Source organism: Cynocephalus volans, chromosome 6 (assembly GCF_027409185.1).
Source record: "Cynocephalus volans isolate mCynVol1 chromosome 6, mCynVol1.pri, whole genome shotgun sequence".
Taxonomy (NCBI): Eukaryota; Metazoa; Chordata; class Mammalia; order Dermoptera; family Cynocephalidae; genus Cynocephalus; species Cynocephalus volans.
In genome coordinates, this window is record NC_084465.1 from 81,204,570 (window position 1) to 81,227,179 (window position 22,610).

The 22,610-nt window shown below is 35.2% G+C and overlaps 1 protein-coding gene across 3 annotated transcripts in view; it reads right to left on the reverse strand.

The window, feature by feature from the left end:
• SNX13 (sorting nexin 13) overlaps positions 1–22,610 on the reverse strand; it is a 157,628-nt gene that overhangs the window by 68,737 nt on the left and 66,281 nt on the right. For all 3 annotated transcript variants that reach the window (XM_063099107.1, XM_063099106.1, XM_063099105.1), the window contains 4 exons: positions 20,888–21,009; positions 20,694–20,795; positions 19,366–19,454; positions 14,091–14,174 (listed from right to left, as the gene is read on the reverse strand). In XM_063099107.1, the coding sequence (XP_062955177.1) occupies positions 14,091–14,174; positions 19,366–19,454; positions 20,694–20,795; positions 20,888–21,009 (397 nt within the window). The remainder of the gene's footprint in view (positions 1–14,090; positions 14,175–19,365; positions 19,455–20,693; positions 20,796–20,887; positions 21,010–22,610) is intronic.

Genomic DNA, 22,610 nt, shown 5'->3' on the forward strand with positions numbered 1-22,610 from the left:
AAATTGCACTGGTTTTATTGCTGTTCTTGAGTTGTAGGAGTTCTTTATATATGCTGGATATTAACCCTTAATCAGATATGTACTTTCCAAATATTTTCTCCCAACTCTGTAGGTTGCCTTTTCATTCTGGTGATTGTTTCCTTTGCTGGGCAGCTTTTTAGTTTGATTTAATCCCACTATCTATTTTTGCAGCTGTTGCCTGAGCTTTTGGAGTCATATCCAAGAAATCACAGACAAATCCATGAAGCTTTTCCCCTATGTTTTCTTCTGGGAGTTTTATAGTTTCAGGTCTTCTGTTTAGGTCTTTAATACATTTTGAGTTAATTTTTGTATGTGGCATAAGGTAAGGGTCATGTTCCATAAAAGTTCATGTATCAGAAACTGGACCCCCACTGTAACAGTTTCAAGAGGATGGGAAATCAGATAATGGTATTTAAAAGTTGGGGCCTTTAAGGGGTGATTGGATCATGAAGGGCTGTACCCTTGTGAATGGACTGATTCACTCAAGAAGGAGTAATGGATTAATGATTTGGTGGGCTTCTAATGGTTTTATAAGGAGGGCAAATTATCACATTAACTAACTTGTTCTTGCCATTCTCACCATGTGACATCTTCAGCTTCTATAGAGAGTCACCACCAAGAAGAAGGCCCTCACCAAATGAGTTCCCTGGACCTTGGACTTCCCAGCCTCTAACACTGTAAGAAGTAAATTTCATTTGTTTATAAATCACCCCATTTCAGGTATTCTGATATAAGCAACAGAAAACAGACTAATACAGAAAATTGGTACTATGAAGTGGGGTGTTGCTAACAATGAAAACCTAAAAAAGTAGAAATGGTTTGGGAACTGGGAGGCTGTAAGAATCTGGACCAAGCTAGAGAAAGCCTAAATTCTGGTTAGGGCTTAAAAGATAAGAGGACTAGGAAAAGCCTAGTTACTTCTTAGAGGTTAGTGGTGGTGACCAGAATGCTGACAGAAATATAAACAGTAAAGGCCATTTTGAGGAGGTCTCAGATTGTAATGAGGAAGAGCTTATTGGAAACAAAGTCACCATTGCTATTGCCTTGGGTTGAATGTCCCCCCAAAACTCAATCCCCACTGTAACTGTGGAGGGTGGAAAATCCTATTATGGTAATTGAAAGGTGGGGCCTTGAAGAGGTGATTAGATTGTAGGACAATGCTGTAGTGAATGGATTAAAAATGTTATCATGGGCATGGTTTGGAAGGCTCTAAAATGAAAGAGAATAAGGAGGTTAGTCTCTGCTGTGTCTGCTTCTACCATCTTGCAATGTGAGACCTCTGGGACACTGTCACCACTACCAGATGTGTTCCCTGGACTTTAAGCTTCCCAGCCTCACAAACTGTAAGCAATCAATTTCTTTTTTTTAAAATATAAATTACTCAGTTCCAAGTATCTTGTTATAAGCAACAGAAACTGACTAATACAGCCATGACAGACAAAGAACTCAGCTGAATCGTATCCATGCCAGATGAATTTATGGAATGCAGAACTTAAAAGAGTTATGAAGCAGGGTATCTGGCAGAAGAAATACTGAAGCAGCACAGCATTCAGGCAGCTACATTGATACTTCTAACAGTCAACACTGAATGACAGAAAGGTAAAATTTATAATTAAGAGGGAAGCAGAGAGTAGAAAACTGGAAAACGCTCAGCCTCGCCAAGAGGGTGAAAAACTGTGTTCAAAAGAAGAAACCAAGGGTGTAGCCTAGAGACCACCAACTAAGAAAATCTGTACACAGAGAAAGGATCACCAAGAGAGTGGAAGAAAGATCCCATAGGCATTTTAGAGATGTTTAAGGCTGCCCCTCCCATAAAAGGCCCAGAGGTATAGGAGGGCAGCAAGGTTTCAGGGATTGAGCCCACGGTGCCCTCTTCAGGCTTGCTGCCTAGGGCTGCCTCAGGATTCTGTTCCCTGCATGACAGCATACTCCTTGGCTGTACCAGCTGCCCCTAAATTGGCCCCAGCTATGGCTGAACCTGCTGCTTTGGAAGATATAAGCCAGAAATTTGGCATGTCCTCATGGTGTTAGGTCAGCAGGCTCACAGAGCAATGGAGGCATGGCAGTCTCCACCCAGATTTCAAAGTATGTATGGAAAAGCCTGGGGGCACAGGAAGATTTCTGTCACGGGGCAAAGTCACTGCAAAGAAACTGCACTAGAACAATGCCGAGCAGAAATGTGGGCTCGGAATTGCAGCCGAAATCCCTACCAGGGCCATGCCTAGTAGAGCCGAGGGAGCAGGAATGCTACTGAGATGCTAGAACTGTAGAGCTACCAGCATGCAATGCCAACCTGGGAAAGCTGAATTGTGGCCTGAGCCCAGAAAAGCTATAGGAGCAGGGCTGCCCAAAGACATGGATGTCCAGCCCCCAAATCTGTGTGCAGAGGATGCCAAATATGGAGTCAAGGTATATTATTCTCCGGCTTTAAAATTTAATGCCTGCCCTGCTGTGTTTCAGACATGGTTACAACCAGTTGCGCCTTTCTTTTGGCTTATTTCTCCCTTTGAATGGGAATTTGCCCCACTGTATCTTGGCAGTAGATAACTTGTTTTATTTCACAGGTAAGACTTTGAATTTTTGAGTTGATACAAGTTAAGACTTTGGGGGTGGACTGAACGTATTTACAGGTGAGAAGGACATAAATTTTGAAGGCTAGGGGTGGAATGCTATGAGTTGAATGTGTCCTCCAAAAGTTCAGGTATTGGAAATTCTGTATATAGTCCCTCCCAAAAAGAAGGCCCTCATCTGAGGCACCCCCAGGACCTCAAATTTACCAGTCTAGAAACTGTAAGAATAAATTTCACTTTCTTATAAATTACCCAGCATATTAGTCCATTTCTGTAGCTTATAACTGAATACATGAAAGTGGGTAATTCATAAAGAATGAAATTTATTTCTTACAGACTAGAGGCTGGGAAGTCCAAGGTCCATGGGACAAATCTTGCGAAGGCTTTCTTCTGGGTAGGAACTCTCTACAAGATCCCCTGGCAACAAGAGTGTCACATAGTGAAAACTGGCTGAACAGGAGAGTTCGCTAACCTTCTCACTTGCCCTCCTTAAAAAGCCATCAGAACATACCCACTATTCCATAAATGGATAAATCCATTCATGAGGGCACAGTCCTCACAATCTAATCACCTCTTAAAAGCTGCATGTTTCTGGGCCGGCCTCGTGGCGCACTCGGGAGAGTGCAGCGCTTGGGAGCGCAGCGACGCTCCCGCCACGGGTTCGGATCCTATATAGGAATGGCCGGTGCGCTCACTGGCTGAGCGCGGTGCAGGCAAAACCACACCAAGGGTTGAGATCCCCTTACCGGTCACAAAAAGACAAAAAAAAAAAAAAAAGCTGCATGTTTCAAATACTACAATTAGATTTCTCACCCTCAACACTATTACAATGGGGGTCAAGTTTCCAATATATGAACTTTTGGGAGAACATTTAGGCCACAGCAACAGTTTTAGGTCATCTGTTATAAGCAACTGAAAATAAACTAATATAAGCATATAAAAGAATTTATTTCTGGGTTTTCTATTCTGTTCCACTGTGTCTATATGTCTGTCTTTATACCAGTCCCATACTGTGTTGATTACAGCAGCTTTTTAATAGGCCTTGAAATGAGGAAGAGTATTTTTCTTTCTGAAAAGTGATTTGGTTATTTGGGTTCTTTTGAGAAACCATATGAATTTTAGGATTGTTTTTTTCTATTTCTGCAACACCACCAAAAGAAAGTCATTGGGTTTTTGACAGGAATTACACTAAATCTGCAGATCACTTTGGGTAATATGAATGTCTTCACAATGTTAAATCTTCCAATCCATGAACATGGAATGTGTTTCCATTCATTTGTGTCTTTAACTTCTTTGAACAATACTTTGTAGTGTTCATTGTACAAATCTTTTACCCCCTTGGTTTAGTTAATTTGAAAGTATTTCATTCTTTTTGATGCCATTGTAAACGTATGCTTATCTTAATTTCCTTTCCAGGAAATTAATGCTTTCCTTGTTTGTTCTTAGTAGTATATAGAAATGTAACTGATTTTTGTGTGTTGATTTTGTATACTGCAAATTTCCTGAATTTGATTATCAGTTCTGTTTGTGTATGGAATTTTTTGGGTATTCTATATCAAGATCATGTCATCGACAAAAAGATAATTTTTAACTTCTATCTGGATGTCTTTTATTTCTTTATCTTCTGATTGCTCTGCCTAGACATCCAACATTATGTTGAATAGAAGTTACAAGAGTAGACATCCTTGCCCTGACCCTGACCTTAAAGGAAAATCTTCTAGTTTTTCACCCTTAAGTATGGTGTTAGCAGTAAACTTTTCAAATATGGCTTTTATTGTGCTGAGGAAATTTCCTTCTGTTCCTAGTGTGTTGAGATTTTTTTTTCCACATCAGTTGGGCCAATAATGTAGTTTTTGACCTTCAGCTTATTAATGTGGTGTACTACAATGTCCGATATTCATACGTCGAAGCATTCTTACATTCCAGGAATAAATTCCACTTAATCATGGTGTGTAATCCTTTTAATGTATTAATGAATCCAGTTTGCTAGTATTTTCTTGAGAATTTCTGTGTCAGGTTTCAATGGGGATATTTGGTCAGCAGTTTTCTTTATTATCTGATTGTGTTATCAGAACAATGAATTTGGAAGTATTCCTTCCTCTTCAATATTTTAGAAAATTTTAAGAAGAATTAGTATTACTTCTCCTTTACATATCTGTCAGAATTGTCCAGTAAAACCAGCTGGTCCTGATTTCTTCTTTATTGGCAAGTTTTTGATTACTGATTCAATCATCTTACTCATTATAGCTCTGTTCAAATTTTTTATGTCTTCACAATTCAGTTTTGACAGGTTGTATGTTTCTAGAAATTTACCCATTTCTTCTAGTTTGTGTAACTTGCAGGCATATTTTTATTCATAGTTCTTTTATAATTATTCTATAATTGCTCATAGTAGTTGTTTCCATCTTTTTTATTTCCATGATATCAGTTGTAATACCTATTTCATTTCTGATTTTTGTTATTTGAGTCTGTTCTCTTTTGCCCCACTTAACCTGTCTATTTTGATTTTTTCAAAAATCAAATCTTACTTTTGCTCTTTATTCTCTAACATTTCTGCTCTAATCTTCATTTCCTTCCTTCTACCAACTTTGGGTTTGCTTTGTTCTTTCATTAGTTCCTTAAGATGTAACATTAGGTTGTTGATCTGAGATTTTTCCTCATTAATGTAGGCATTTAGTGCTATAAACTTCCCTCTTAGTAATGCTTTTGCTGCATCCCATAAGTTTTGGTACACTGCTGTAATACTGTGAAATATATATTTAGTCTCTGTCCCCATTTCCTAACATACGGTTCCTAAAATACTTGGGATCAGAGAAGTGGTAAGAGTGTCTTTTTAAGCAAATAATATTACTGGTGGCTGGAGACCTCTAAATAGTCTCAGGATGGGGGGATGGCTGCCAGTGAAATCAACCATGTGATTAAAGGATAGGAACTATCAGTCCCACCCTCACCCCCATCCCTGAACTCCAGGAAGGGAAGAGGGGCAGAAGACTGAGTTGAAAAACCAATGGCCAATGATTTAATCAATCATGCTTATATAGGGTAGCTTCCATAAAACCCAAAAGGGCTAAGTTCCCATTGCTTCCAGGTAGCTGAACGCATGGAGGTTCCTCCAGAGTGGTGAGCCCTGAAAGGGGATGGAAGCTGCATGCCACTTCTCCCATACTATAACTTATGCATCTCTTCCACCTGGCTGTTCGCAGGTATCCTTTGTAGTATCCTTTATAATAAGTAAACATAAGTAAGTTTTTCTCTGAGTTTTCTGAGCTGCTCTAGCAAATTAATTGGACCAGAGCAGGGAAACCCCAATTTACAGCCAGTCATTCAAAAGTTCCAAAGGCCTAAACTTGTAACTGGCATCTGAAGTGGGGGGCTGTCTTGCTGGACTAAGCCTTCAACCTATGGAATCTGACACTATCTCTAGGTACATAGTGTAAGGATTAAATAGAATTAGAGTACACCCAGCTGGTGTGTGCTGCAGAACTGATTGCTTGGTATATAGGGAAAGTTGGTATATAGTGGAAAGTTAGGCTTTTCTTCCTAATCATGAGTTATGCCAGCATGAAGGAGGGGCTGACACAGCTGAAATAAAATGGCTTTTCTTACTCATTTTAAATGCAGCTACTCTTGGCTTCAAGCTTACCTGGGGGTACTGAGACTTCCTACTTGTTTCTGGAGTTCTCATAAAGGTTTTCTGGACCATGTTACTGTAGTTAGGTTGATATTTCTGTGGGGGGAATGATATTTGGGGCTTCCTATTCCACCATCTAGCTGATGTAAAATACCTTGACAATTTCTTATAAAGTTAAATATACATATGTCCTAATAATCCCACTACTAATGATTTACTTTAAAGAAAACATACATTCATGAAAAGAATTATAGAAAAATATTCAGTTTCTTTTTTTTGTTTCACAATAGTACATCAATAGAAGACTAGGTAAACAATTAATAGTACATTCATAAAACTGAATACTCTTACCACTAAAAAAGAATGAACTATGTATAGACACAACACATAAATAAATTTCAAAAACAGTAAGTTAAGCAGAAAAAGGCAAACACAAAAGAGTATATATTATAAGATTCCACTTTATATAAGTGCATATTTACATAAATTTGGCAAAGCAAATTTATGGTGGGAAAAAAGCAGGAGGGGGGTTGCCATTTAGGGGAGGAGGGGATGGCTTTACTGGAAATGGGCAAAGAGAACTTTATGGGATGATGGAAGAGTTCTCTATCTTGACTGGCATGGTGCTTACATGAATACATGTACACATCGAAATTCATTGAATTGTAGAATTAACCATATATTTCACTTTATATAAAATTTACTGCAAAAATAAAGAAAAGAGAATAATTCAAGTATAAAGTAATAGAGACCTAATTTTTCTAAGAATGCATTTAAGAAACAAGTAAATACCTTTTTATTTTTCTGTTATAGTTAGAGATAACAACATGAACCAATCACATATGATCTATTTCACAGTCAGAGATAAGAGCTAACATTAAGTAGTTTTTCTTAAAAAGAAATAAAATTCATATTTAGATGTAAATAACTACTTGAAAATCATACCTAACTATTGTGGGGCAACATTAATGCTTTTGTTTTTGTTTATTTATTGAAATGTGTTGATTATACATATTGATGGAGTACAGAGTTGACTTTTTAAAATTTTGTTTTGGAAACAAGTCTTAGTACATTAAAAAGACTAAGATCATAGAAAATTTGTTCACTGACCACAGTAACAGAAGAAAATTTAGGAAACTCACAAATGTGTGGAAATTAAACACGTTCCTAAATAAACAATGGGTAAAAAGAAAAATCACAGGAAAATTACATAGTGCTTTGAAATAAAAAAGTGCAACATATCAAAATTTATAGGATGCAGGACTTAGAGGAAAACTTACACTTGTAAGTTTAAAAATCTCAAATCAGTAATGTAAACTTTTACCTTAAGAAAACAGAAAAAGAGCAAACTACACCAAAAGCAAATATAAGTAGGAAATATCAAAGATTACAACAGAAATATATAAGGATATTAAAAAATACAAAAAATCAACATAACCAAAATATGATTCTTTAATAAGATCAACAAAATTTGCACAACTATATCTAGACTGACCAAGAAAAAAAGAGAGAAGACCAAAATATTAAACTCAGAAATAAAGCAGGGACATTATTACATTATCATTATGGTTCTTCGAGGTAGTTAAGACTTGGTTTCTTTCTCTTTCTTGTTTGCATTTTTGTTCTACCAGTGGGTTTTGTTCCTTCACGTGTATTCGTAGTAGTGATTATTGTTTTTAGAATTCCATAGGCAGGATTTCCTTGAGTATTTGATGCAGGGCTGGTCATGTGGTGATAAACTCCTGCTGCTTTTGTTTGTCTGGAAAACACACTATTTTTCCCTCATTTCTGAAGGATAGCCTTGCTGGGGATAGTATTCTGGGCTGGAAGTTTTTCTAGTATTTTGAATATATCATCCTATTTTCTTCTGGCCTGTAGAGTTTCTGTTGAGAAGACTGCTGTTAGTCTGATAGGGGCTCCCTTATAGGTGACTTGATGCTTTTCTCCTGTTTCTTTTAACATTCTTTGTCTTTGAGCTTTGCCAGTTTAACTATAATGTGTCTGGCAGAGGATCTTTTGGGGTTCAATCTTTTTGGTGATCTTTGAGCCTCCTGTATTTGAAGGCCTGTGTCTCTCCCTATACCTGGGAAGTTTTCCATCATTATTTTGTTGAACTGGTTTTCCATACCTTTGCTTTTCTCCTCCTCTTCTGGAACACCCATGATTCAAATGTCTTTGTGCTTAAGATTGTCCACTAGCTCCCTTAGATTTTCATCATTTTTTAAAAATTCTTTTTTCCTTTCTATCGTTTTCCTGGGTTATTTAAAGACTATCCTCAAAATCAGAAATTCTTTCTTCTGCTTGTTATACCCAGCTGCTTAAGTTATCAGTTGTGTTTATTTTGTTGACTAAAACTTTCAGTTCTATGAGTTCTGCTACATTCTTTTTTAAGGTATTAATCTCTTTGTACATTTCCTCCTTCATATCTTGGATTTTTTTTCTCATTTCATTATATGGTCTGAGTCTTCTCAAATCTCAGTGAGTTCCCTTAAGACTTGCTCAGAATTAGTTTCAGTCATACTATAAGGACTGGTTTTTAAGAATTACTGTATTCTTTCGGTGGTGTCATATTTTCTTGGGTTTTCATATTTCTAGTGTCTCTACATTGATATCTGGTCATTTGGTAGAGCAGTTGCTTCTTCTGTTACTCGGGAGTGGGCTTTGAGGAGCGAGAGGTCCTTTTTCTTGTCTCCGCTGGTGATTCTCCTCAAGTCAATGCAGTTGAGTGTCTGGCAGGCCACCTGCATGGTGGATGTGGCTACTGTTATGGTAGGTATTAAGCCACTTTTGTGGCAGTCATGGCTGTGGCAGGCCACCTACGTGGAAGTGGTGTTTTTGGTGTTCTCTCTTGCCTACTTCTGGGTGGGCAAGAGGTTGCCCTCAGCTTCTGCCTAGGTCTCCAAGCATGCTCTGCTTCTTGACCACTTCCAGGTGGAGTGGACTTGTCTTTGGCTCCTACCTAGGCACCCAGGCAGGCTTTGACCCTAACACTTTAAACATACATAAGATATGTTACTACTATACTCTTCTGAACTAAACAGATCTCATTAATAAAGTAATTTAACTGAATGAATAAATAAGAATTAGTTTACATTTACCTTTATAATTCCTATGGCCTAAAAGTCTTCACACATGAATAATGTCAAAAGAGTGTAAACAAGACAACAATGTACAGTAAATATCTTTTGTTGATACATTCTCTTTTAAATATATTTTCTGATATTTTATTGCGAAGTACAATAGTAATCAGGTTCCTATTATTAAATAATACAAAGACCCATGTATCATACAATAGCATCATACACAGGCCAACTATGGAGGAAAAAAGTAAAAACTTGGTGGTTAGAAATATTTTGAGTATGTGTTAAGCCCTCCTCAAAATGTTTATTATGTAATGATGCAGTTAATACCTGCTCAGCAAAAGAAAAGTAAATACTAAAAATATATATATAAATAGGAATAAAAATAATACCTAGTTCTATGAGTGAGACATAACTGTAATATTCTGGTGAACTTGCTCCCATTTTTGCAGAACAGGTAAGAACATACATTATTGTATACTGATTATTTAAGGTTAGCATACATTATCTAATTTTCCATGTTAATACATTTTTTTCATTGTACATATTTATGAGGTATATTTTGCTGTAACAAAATTTTTAACACCATTTACCCTTACTTTATTTCTTAAATGTTTTTAAATTGTACCTGTATGTTCCTATTTCTTAAAAAAAAAAAAAAATACTGTTTTTATTTGCATAACCCATACTCACTGTAAGTGAAGTGAAACACAAGTGTACTTCAAGAAGCTCACGGAAAAAACAGAATTAAAAGATAATTCAAATCATTCCATGAATTTTGGAAGTACCATCATACACAAACAATAGGGAAAAATTACTACATCTCTATTAATATTTCAGTGCATATCATATCAGAATTATATAGCTATTCATAAATATACAAGTATTTACACATTTTTAAGAAGAATAGGATTATATATCTTTGCATATAAACCATTTTTAGTTATCTTTTCAGTTATAAGATATCATGAACATCTTTTCATGTTCATAAAGATAAACTACCATCATTTTCAATGGCTGCATTATATTCAAGTCTATCAATATGCCATAATTCATTAAATTAATCCTCTATTTTGGACATTTAAGTTGCTTTCAATTTTTCACTAATATAAGCAATATTGCCATGAATGTCCTTAAATATAGATTGTTGCAAATTTGCTCATTATCACTTATAATGACTTCTTAGATGTGGAATTCCTAACCAAAGGATATGCATTTTTTTTTACATTTTTAATTGTGTAGATATTCATATTTTTAAAGCTTTTGGTAGACCCTAGTGGGACTCTAAAAAAGTTGACAACAGAAAAGAAGAATCAACTATTTGCCCCTCATTTCGGAAGGATAGCCTTGCAGGGTAGAGTATTCTTGGCTGGCAATCCAAACTCATTCTATGAAGCAAACATCATCCTGATACCAAAACCAGGTAAAGATATAACCAAAAAAGAAAACTACAGGACGATATCCTTGATGAATATAGATGCAAAAATCCTCACTAAAATACTAGCAAACAGAATACAGCAACACATACGAAAAATTATTCATCACGATCAAGTGGGATTCATCCCAGGGATGCAAGGTTGGTTCAACATACGCAAATCAATAAATGTGATACACCATATTAATAAACTCAAACACAAGGACCATATGATCATCTCTATAGATGCTGAAAAAGCATTCGATAAAGTTCAGCACTCATTCATGACAAAGACCCTCTATAAGTTAGGTATAGAGGGAAAGTATCTCAACATAATTAAAGCCATATATGACAAACCCACTGCCAATATCATCCTGAATGGGGAAAAGCTGAAAGCTTTTCCTTTAAGAACAGGCACTAGACAAGGATGCCCACTCTCACCACTCCTATTCAACATAGTGTTGGAAGTACTAGCCAGAGCAATCAGAGAAGAGAAGGAAATAAAGGGCATCCAGATTGGAAAAGATGAAGTCAAACTGTCCCTGTTTGCAGATGACATGATCCTATATATCGAACAGCCTAAAACCTCTACAAAAAAACTGTTGGAATTGATAAATGATTTCAGCACAGTAGCAGGATACAAAATCAACACACAAAAATCAGTAGCATTTCTTTTCTCCAATAGTGAACATGCAGAAGGAGAAATCAAGAAAGCCTGCCCATTTACAATAGCCACCAAAAAAATAAAATACTTAGGAATAGAGTTAACCAATGAGGCGAAAAATCTCTATAATGAGAACTACAAACCACTGCTGAGAGAAATTAGAGAGGATACAAGAAGATGGAAAGATATTCCATGCTCGTGGATTGGAAGAATCAACATAGTGAAAATGTCCATACTACCCAAAGTGATATACAAATTCAATGCAATCCCCATCAAAATTCCAAAGACATTTTTCTCAGAAATGGAAAAAACTATTCAGACATTTATATGGAACAATAAAAGACCACGAATAGCCAAAGCAATGCTGAGCAAAAAAAATAAAGCTGGAGGCATAACACTACCTGACTTTAAGCTATACTACAAAGCTATAATAACCAAAACAGTATGGTACTGGCATAAAAACAGACACACTGACCAATGGAATAGAATAGAGAATCCAGAAATCAACCCACACACTTACTGCCATCTGATCTTTGACAAAGGCACCAAGCCTATTCACTGGGGAAGGGACTGCCTCTTCAGCAAGTGGTGCTGGGATAACTGGATATCGATATGCAGGAGAATGAAACTAGATCCATACCTCTCACCGTATACTAAAATCAACTCAAAATGGATTAAGGATTTAAATATACACCCTGAGACAATAAAACTTCTTAAAGAAAACATAGGAGAAACACTTCAGGAAATAGGACTGGGCACAGACTTCATGAATACGACCCCAAAAGCACGGGCAACCAAAGGAAAAATAAACAAATGGGATTATATCAAACTAAAAAGCTTCTGCACAGCAAAAGAAACAATTAAAAGAGTTAAAAGACAACCAACAGAGTGGGAGAAAATATTTGCAAAATATACATCTGACAAAGGATTAATATCCAGAATATATAAGGAACTCAAACAACTTTACAAGAAGAAAACAAGCAACCCAATTAAAAAATGGGCAAAAGAGCTAAGTAGGCATTTCTCTAAGGAAGATATCCAAATGGCCAACAGACATATGAAAAAATGCTCAACATCACTCAGCATCCGGGAAATGCAAATCAAAACCACATTGAGATACCATCTAACCCCAGTTAGGATGACTAAAATCCAAAAGACTATGAACGATAAATGCTGGCGAGGCTGCGGAGAAAAAGGAACTCTCTCATACATTGTTGGTGGGACTGCAAAATGGTGCAGCCTCTATGGAAAATGGTATGGAGGTTCCTTAAACGATTGCAAATAGATCTACCATACGACCCAGCCATCCCACTGTTGGGAATATACCCAGAGGAATGGAAATCATCAAGTCGAAGGTATACCTGTTCCCCAATGTTCATCGCAGCACTCTTTACAATAGCCAAGAGTTGGAACCAGCCCAAATGCCCATCATCAGATGAGTGGATACGGAAAATGTGGTACATCTACACAATGGAATACTACTCAGCTATAAAAACGAATGAAATACTGCCATTTGCAACAACATGGATGGACCTTGAGAGAATTATATTAAGTGAAACAAGTCAGGCACAGAAAGAGAAATACCACATGTTCTCACTTATTGGAGGGAGCTAAAAATTAATATATAAATTCACACACACACAATCCGGGGGGGGGGGGGAAGAAGATATAACAACCACAATTATTTGAAGTTGATATGACAAGCAAACAGAAAGGACATTGTTGGGGCGGAGGGGGGGAGGGAGAAGGGAGGGAGGTTTTGGTGATGGGGAGCAATAATCAGCTACAATGTATATCGACAAAATAAAATTTAAAAAAAAAAAAAAAAGAAAAGAAGAATCAAGTTCAATGACCTCCAGGAAAGTCTCTGGGAATACAAAAGTAATGAGATAATTTTTGACTGTAGGTAACCCAGTCTGGTGGGAGGGACAAACATTGTAACAATAACAACAAAACAATGGCAAGTGTGATAATGCCTAGGAATAATCAAAGAACAATCAAGTAATTCTTTCCTAGGAAAGCTACACTGAGTTAATGGAAGACAGATGTAGAGAAGAAATTCCAGATTTAAGAAAATAAATCAAAAGCCCAGACGTATACACCAAAGTATTCCCAGCAGAGAGCCTATTTATATTTCTTTCGTGACCATGAAATGTGACTGAGGAAATGCATATATAATTAGAAAAGATAAAAAAGTTAGAACTAGTAAACTTAGTTACCACTAACTCTTTGATATGTCTGACAGAGGAAAAACCTAGGACTCACTAAGCCAACTTACGTAAACAGACCTAGAACACAGAGATTCTTATTCTCATTCTAGTGTTCTATCCATATTTTATCTCATTATATAGTATAAAATGTGAAGTACATGCTATTTAAGTAGTTCAAATCCCAAGGGGTATTCAAAACCAAATAGTAGGTATTAAAAATATTCACCTATACACACATGTGGCGAAATATTACTATTTTTAAGTAAATAGTAGCAGCACCATAATTGTAAGGAAGATAATCAACAAACTGCTTAAAGAGATTTTGGCCAGAACAGTCAACATACAAGCAAAGAGAAATATTGGAAATGCAGGATTACTTTAGAAAGAATTTTATTTAGTTTATTTAATAAATTATTGCTTAATCACTCTGATCTACACACTCTACTTTACATTTAAAAAACTGTTTCAAAAATACAGTTGTGACTCTATAAGCTACTTACCAGCCATAGAACATATTGATTAATATAATCAGGATCACTGAGTTGATTTATTAAAGGAAGAAGAATTCCTCGTGCAAGGATTTCCTGAAAAAAAAATTTTGAAAACAAACACAAATTTAGTCTAATATACTTCTCATATAAGTAGCATAATGTAAATTTCCTAACACAATGGTGTTACTTAAGAAAGGCATGATACATATGAAAGTAAAACTTGATAACCAGAGCTACTTCATCTCACTTAAAATAAATGAGATAAAGCTACCTATATCAACATGGATTCATCTCCATAATGACAAGAGCTGAGTGAATAAAACAAGAATACCTCTAGTCCACTAGTATTTATGTCAATTTTTAAAAGGTAAAACATAAGACTAAAAGGTGTTGATGGATTCATACGTCTATATTAAAAGTACAAAAATAGAGAAGAAAAGGAAAGGGTAAACATAAATTTTACAATCGTGGTTACTTCAAGGGAGGAAACAGCAACTACATAAAATACCAACACTGGTTAAATCCAGGTGGTTGGTACCTAAATTTTTATTGTATTCTCTGTATGTCTCTGTTTATTTTCCTAATAAAAAATATTAAAAATAAAATAATAAGTATGTGAATAAATCTACTCACCATTCTCTAGAATATACACATTCCCATTCTTTGCAGTTGTTTATGCTTCTATTAAAATTCTGCACTTCCTTTAATGACTGACTGCAGAATCAATTTTCCTATTAAATAAACCCTGATCATTCCAGCTTAATATTTTTTCACTTTCATGTTTAAAATAAACACATGCCCTATTTTTACAGCATTTATCATTTATTGTTGTCTATATAATTTTATGTCATATATTTCTCTAATAGAATACAACTAAGTAGGACCCCTCTGTATATGAGTGGGATTGGTCAATTGATCTATTGATTTATGTGTCTCCAGAAATATTTACCTCCTCCTGTTTTTCTCAAGGTCATTGTTTTAAATAAGGTAGGCATTTGACACATGAATGGAAAACTAAAAATGTTAATACTGACTCTACTAATACAATGTTTTCACCTGACATTAATCTTTATTCCTTAATGTTTATGATATCTAAATTTATGAAACATTTCTTAAGAATACTGGAGAAGCTAAAACACAAGATTAACAGGATGTTTTACTTTTCTAAGTAAAATACCAATTTATTTATTTCTTCTCAGATCTCTAATTTATCTGAGCCATTTTCTGGTAAAAATTCATAGAAAGCGATCTTTATTTTCCTTGAGAGAAATGTTTTATATAGTTCTACTTTTGTAAGCTGTGCAGAGTCTCTGACAACTATTACTCCATGACGAATTAAGATTTCCAAAAGGCACTAATGAAGGTGCCAGTAATTTTCTGAAATGTCTTTTGAGACACTTTATAGTACCAAATTACAAGAAATAGCTGCTTTCAAGGTTAGATTTAGTCTCTGAATTTTTAAAAATTACATTTGTTTATGTAATTCCTTTAAATTATGTTTCTGGACACATTTGTTAAAATTTCTAAATGTACTTTGTAAGGAGAAAATTCACACATACAAAAAAAATGTTTTGCTGAACTTTCTCTTCAAAATGAGAAAAAAACACATGGGGAAGAACTACGAGTAAATTTTGTGTTTCTTATTAGTTAAGACAATTAGTCAATCTCTCTTTAAAAACTGCTTTGACCTCCTAATTTGTCTCATAAAAGAGTTTGACTAGTCAAGAGCAAATCAAATGCCTCAACAATTCCTATACAGGTCCTAGTGAGAGCTCTAAATATTCCAAAGTAAGCAGCCATTTCCATGTAATTCCTACTTTAAGACCCCCATGTCTAGAAGACAGCACCAGCTGTCGATTTAGGGTCCTAAAAGATATAGTCATTGTAAAGTTACTACTAATGTCGGAATCCTGCCTACGTCGCCAATTGTAGCGCTCTTTTACTTGCCTGTAATCTGGCACCAACTAGGCCAATTGCCAAGCTAGGGCCGGTCTGGAGCTCACAGACCCCTCAAGCCCGTTGTCCAGACTGGGTCACAAACCCTTCACATACCAGGCTGGGTTCCCAGACCCCTCACACACAGGTCTACGAGCTAGGTAACTGGCAAACAGGTCCTTGGAAGCCGTAGGTTGAAAAGCATGGCCAGCGGAGCGGAAGCCTGGGGCTGTCCATGCCAGCCAAGGTGGCGGCACCGCACCAGCACACTAACTTCACCCACACACAACCTGCTCACAAAGAATGCTGTACCACCCCCAACCTGACCCAGGGCGAGGGGGCCTGATTATTGTATTTTCCCAACAGTCATTAAAGCCATGAATCTTTAAATGAATAAAACATATTAATGGAAAGAAAGCAGAGACAATTAAACAGCAATTACATCAAATACAGTGATTTGTAAAATCTATATAAAGTATCCATACAAAGGAAAGAATTCTTTCATCTGTTATTTAATCTAAACAAAAATGTCTTTTGGGAAAATGTGGATTTAATTAGTGACTAAAGAAAACTGATAAAGAACTTCTACCAAGTTAGAAGGGAAAAAGAACTGATTTGCTGAATGCTGTGCTCTACAATTATCCTCACTCAATTAGATTAATCAAAAAGAAATGAAATACTGGCCTAAAAGAGAGATCTACAGCAAAACATATTTGCTCATAGAATCCTACTTAAACAATAACCTCATGTAACAAGGCAGACCTTCACTCACGGCTCTTAGGAGTCGGCTTAATCCTCAAGGAGCTTCAACAACATGTGCACTGCACCACAGCCAGCAAGAGGGCAATTGGGTGTCCTCTTGCATTAAAACTGATTCTCTGATTGAATACCTATCATATGCCAGGTATTGTGTTAACCAATAGGTATATAAGGATGATAAATACATATATAGTCCCTGTCCTCATGGGACCTACAATTCATTTGGGAGAAAGAAGCATCAAGTAAGTAAACACAACCAAATGTATCATTTTAAAATATGGTAAATTCTACGAAAAAAAAAACAGTACTACCTAGGGTAAAAGGGAATTATGAGGGAGCTTCAGATTGGGTACTTAGGGAGGCATCTCTTAGGAAGGGACATTAAGTGAGATAGGAAGAAAGAATACAATTTAGCCAAGAGGATAGGCAGAATCATTCTGAGCAGAGGAAAAAAGGAGATGAGAAAGCCCTATGGTGGGTGGGGGAGGTGGGGCTTTGGTACTTTTGGGGAAGAAAGTCAGTGTGGCTGTAATATGATAACAGATAACAAAGATACTACTCTTGACCAAACTTTAGTCAAGCGCCTCTGAACCCTCTTCCCAATCAGGCCTTAACTTTTGGACTTCCCTATTTGTTTATCTTTGCATCACTCAGTTTTAGCAAGAATCCTGTCAACTAGGTTTACCTAGAACTCTCCCACTCTCTGTAAAATCATCAAATTCCTCATCCCCTGCCCTTGATGTCTGATAATCCTGGCCTGCCTTCAGCAAGAATCCCATTAAATCTCTTTAACCAGAATCCCCTCTTACCCCTTATGTTTTGTCTTAGTAATTTTCCATCTACTGATCCCCACCCCTGCTCCTTGGCTATAAATCCCCTCCTGTTCTTATTGTATTTGGAATTGAGTCCAGTACTACACTGAGCACTCTTTTTCCCTGTTGCAATAATAACTGAATAAAGTCTGTTTTTATCACTTTAAGTACTGTCCAGCTATGGTTTTTTTCCGACACTGCATGGCATGAAGGTTAGAGAGATAAAGCCACATCACACAGGACTTTGAAAGCATCTGGAAAGACTCAAGATTTGAAACATTTGCTGGATGATCAAGAACAGGATTTCCATTTTGGACATTTGAAAAGGCCTGTGGGTCACTCAAGTGGTGATTTCAAATGGACAGCTGGTCAAAGTAGCCTGTGGTTCAGAAGGGAAGTCTGTACTAAAGATATAGATTTAGAACTCATTAGCATGTGGAGTGCATTTAAAACCACAGGAATGAATGAGCAAGAGGAGGGCCTAGGACTGAATAACATGAATATTTTAAGGAGACCTAGAACTGCAGAAGAGGAGTTAAGGAGTATAAAGGTGACTAAAAAGGAGACCAAAGGAGGAAAAAATCAAAAGAAAGTAGTGACATGGAAACAAAGAAAAGACAGAGTTTCAAGAAGGGAAGCAATGGGCAGCCATGTGAAATGCTGCTTGAGATACCATGTTAACAGTAACTGTTTGAAACACAGTGAAGAAAGATTCAGATGCCAAATGGACACTCAGCATGAACAAGTGCTATAAGTGATTAGTATTATCTTCCTTCAATGGTAGATGTGAATCTAGTGATAGGCATGCCAGGCATTTACCACCCTGGATAAAGAGTAGCCCAAGCAATAGGCCTTAACAAAAAATAGTTAATCTATCAGACTCTTCCCATCAAAACTAAGCACTATCTACCCATTTCACACAATACCACTAACATACCTGAGAAGTACACTGAACTCACGGTAGGTAGGGGTTAGGAAACCATGTGGTATTACTTATACAATAACATACAAGTATAAAAGCACACCTCAGGAATTGGCATCTGTCTTGAAGGAAGACAGACTTTCATTTTACCCATTTAACCAAGATAAGATCATATGTAGCCAGCACCATAATCAGCAACCAAAGCCAAATGTTATTCCTTTACATTAGCACATACAACTTTACTCCAAAGGTTCACACTCAGGGAATAAAGAGTCCAAGACTGCTGCTTTCATATGACTTATTCGTTTTCTAATTACGAAAAGCACAATCTTAGTAGCCCAGTTTATGTCCAGAAATGTTACTTTTATTTTATCCTAATTTAGGTAGTAAAAAAACTTTAAAACATACCTTTGTTATAACTAAAAATCTGAGCATCTAACTCTAAGTCAGGCAGTTCTCAAAGAATTGGTCAGGGACCCTGGGAAATGGTGGGAAGACCCCAAGGCCTTTTTAGGGGGTCTGCATCAAAACCATTTTCATAATAAAACTAAGACATTATTTACCTTTCACTTTCATTCTTTGACGTACATACAGAGACACATTCAAGAGGTATATAATGGTATGATGGCATCATGAATCAACTAATGAAATGTATGCCCGTGTGTTCTTGTGCTTTAAAAATATTTTTGTTTTAATATATAATACGTAAATATTATAGAGAAAACCCACATCAACTAAAGCTCTTTAGGATCTTCAATAATTTTTAAGAGTATAACAGGATCTTGAGACCAAAAATTTTGAGAACTACTGCTCTAAGTTTCTTTACAGCCATTATTTGGTATGAGATTAAGCTTACCCTGACAAAGTATCGCATGATCTTGTTCTGGAAATCTCCAGGAGGTAGCAATAAATATAATAAGACTTCACACAAATCCCTTAGGAACCCTAAAAACAGAAAAAGTAGATATAACAACACTAGAAAATATATAGTCTCCATCTACTTTTGATAAGACACATAAAAAGGTAGGAAAAAGCATTTTCCTGTTTATACCAGCTTATTATTTTAGTAATTAGTACACATCAGTATTCATTATATAAATTCCTACATTGTTCTCCAAATAATAACTACTCATTAATCAAGCTAGTATTTTTTTTAAATTCTTCTCAGTTTTAATCAGTTTTTAAAATCACATTAGAAACTTCAACCACAAAAGTGTTTTTCCTAAAAACAGTTTTAGATGCACCATATATTTTGCACTTCTACGACACATTAACCTTTGCATACTTAAAAATTATAGAGCATTTAAAAATATACCTATAATTCTTTCAGGAAAAAATCCTCCACTTTTTCAGCAGATAATAACAAAGGAGAAAGTATGCTCTTCTATTCTACTGATTTAAGAGAGCTCAACTTATGTAAAAGCACTGCACCTCATTACATCTATTCCTTACATTTAGTTATTTCATATCAATGCTAATAAACTGATGATTAAAAACTGAATTGTACAATAAATATAAAAACAGAAGAAGAAAAAAGAAAAAGAAGAAAGAAAAATGGCAAAGGAAAGAAATAAAAACATTTAGTATATTTTCAAAATCTGAGAAAACAATTTGCACAACTAGAAATGTTTTTCTGTACTTGTTCCTATTCTGACACTTTCCGGGAATATAATTATATAGATGATCCTGTTAATTAAAAAACGTGCCAATTAGCAAAAGACTTAATAGTTGTAAAACTAGGAAAAGACAAGATCCTCAGTTAAAACTTGTCTGTACTAACATTCCACAAAGACAAGTCCATTCGTCTATAAATTTTATTTGAAATCATTATAATCATTTCCTTAGAAAATATTTTAGGGTAACAGGTATTCTCTTGAAGTAGAAATAATAAATTCAAGGGGAAGACAAATTACTATAGTTCAAAACTTAAATTTTCAATTATAAAATGTTTGTGCTTGTTATATTTTAAAAGAAGACAGGTTAATTTTTAAAGATGACCTTTAAAAAAGAAAAAAGAATCTGAAAACTACTTTTAAGAGTTAAAAAATAAAATAAAATGAATAGTGTCTTTTCTATGCTGTCGGTCCTATGTAAAAATAATTTCACCCTTAGATTTGTTCACTGGTTTTGTAAACTTGTCTCTCACTAGTTCCTATACTCAAAAGAGTTATACTGAAAGAAAACCTTCTTCATCTTTGGGAGAAGTGCACACTAGATCACGGCAAACTTCCTTCTCCATTTCAACTTCAACTTCAAAGAAGGTATCAACAAGATCTTCTGCTGTACCTGGACAAAGAAAGGAACAATTCAAGATATACGAAGTTATAAATGAAAACAGATTTTTAAATTCTAATTTTTAGATGGAATAAAGACATTACCTTTTACTTGATCATCTTTCTCTGTTACTCTCTGCTGAGCCTTTCTGAATACTCGTAAGTGTGTGCCAAAATCATCTACAATGCGTGTAGTAAAATAAGGTTGCCAGTCTATTTCTTTTGACCTTACAGAAAACACATTACATAAAAGCATCATATAAATGCTTTACCAAAAATAAAATTCATTTTAATGACTACTGACATACAACATTATTATCACAAAGACTGCAAATTTATACTGAGATTTTTGTTCATTATTACCTCATTTCACAATATTCAAAGTATATCAAATCTACTTTATTAAGTCGTCTAATATTATTTGAATTACTTTATGTGCCAAAGCTTAAATGTACTATCTAAATGCTTAAAATAATAGGAAAAGAAATTAATTTTTCCCAGTTAAATCTGAAATGAGTCTGACAAGTATATCACGCAATTTCTCAACCCAGACATGAGAATACATAGGCATTCAGAATGTTTTTGCTTGCTTTCAAGAATGTTACAGACATTTCTTGGTTTTCTTATTGAACCCTTTCTGAATTCTCCAAATTCTTGTTTTTAGTTATATAACTCAAGTTCTGAACCACGTACCACTGGTATGAGCCTGACTGATTTCTGTATGCATATAACAGCACTTAAAAACTTGACCATTAGAAATAACTAATCACACAGAAATGGTTTAAAAAATGATGTCAAATATCACACACATTTAAAAAAAAAAAAAAAAAAGCCTATAGAATACCCAGGAAAAGGTGATTACTAATTTTATGAAGTCATCTAGTACTCTATCTCAAAAGCAATGGACCTCAAGAAACATTACTATTTCAGGACACCAGCGAAACAGATAATAAATAAAACAGATAACATAAAAATAATTTACATTGTTCCTAAGACTGAGTGATAATTTTAAATAAACATTTTTTCAATGCTGTTTTTCTTAAAATAGCACTAAAATTAATTCATACTTTTTGAAATATGCCAAGTGGCAGAACAAAGTCTATTCATGAAGATGCTGGAAAATGAAGTAATCAGAAAAGTACAACATAATTCATTATGTACATGTACGCACACATGTATAATAGAGAGAGTGAAGAAGTTGACTTGATTACTGTCACTTTCTGAGAGAAAACTATAAAGAGTAGTAATGGCACTGAGGAAATAACAGATGCTGCTTTCAAATAAAAACTTTAAGTTATTAACACTCGTACACTAATTTTTGTTTTTAAAGGTACAACCATGGTTTGTTCTATACAAGAAAAGAAAGTGAACTATAAGTATATGAACACAAATACAAATTAACACAAAAAGGTATCCCTAAGCTCAGGGATCTGAGGAAGGGTTAACATTATTTAGAATATAAGAGCCATGCATATAAACATATAACTAAACTTGGTAACAATATTGAGCTTCGACGTAAAATCTAAAATAAAAACCTAGCTCGATCTTATTTTTTTTAAATTCACAATCTGTATAAGCACCTTTCAAAAAATCTTTACATGAAAATTTACTCAAAAATCATCCACACTTCAAAATTGTATAAAAATAGTTTACTTAGTATAGGTTATTCAATCCATAAAGCTCATTCAATCCATAAAGTTCATTCTAACAAATTTATAAGAAAACAAAATATAATCTCTCAAATTATATCTGTTTTGTTTCATGGTATAATGCTATTTACTGAAATTTTCAAACAAAATAAAATTTACCAATTTTGGAAGGCATTTTA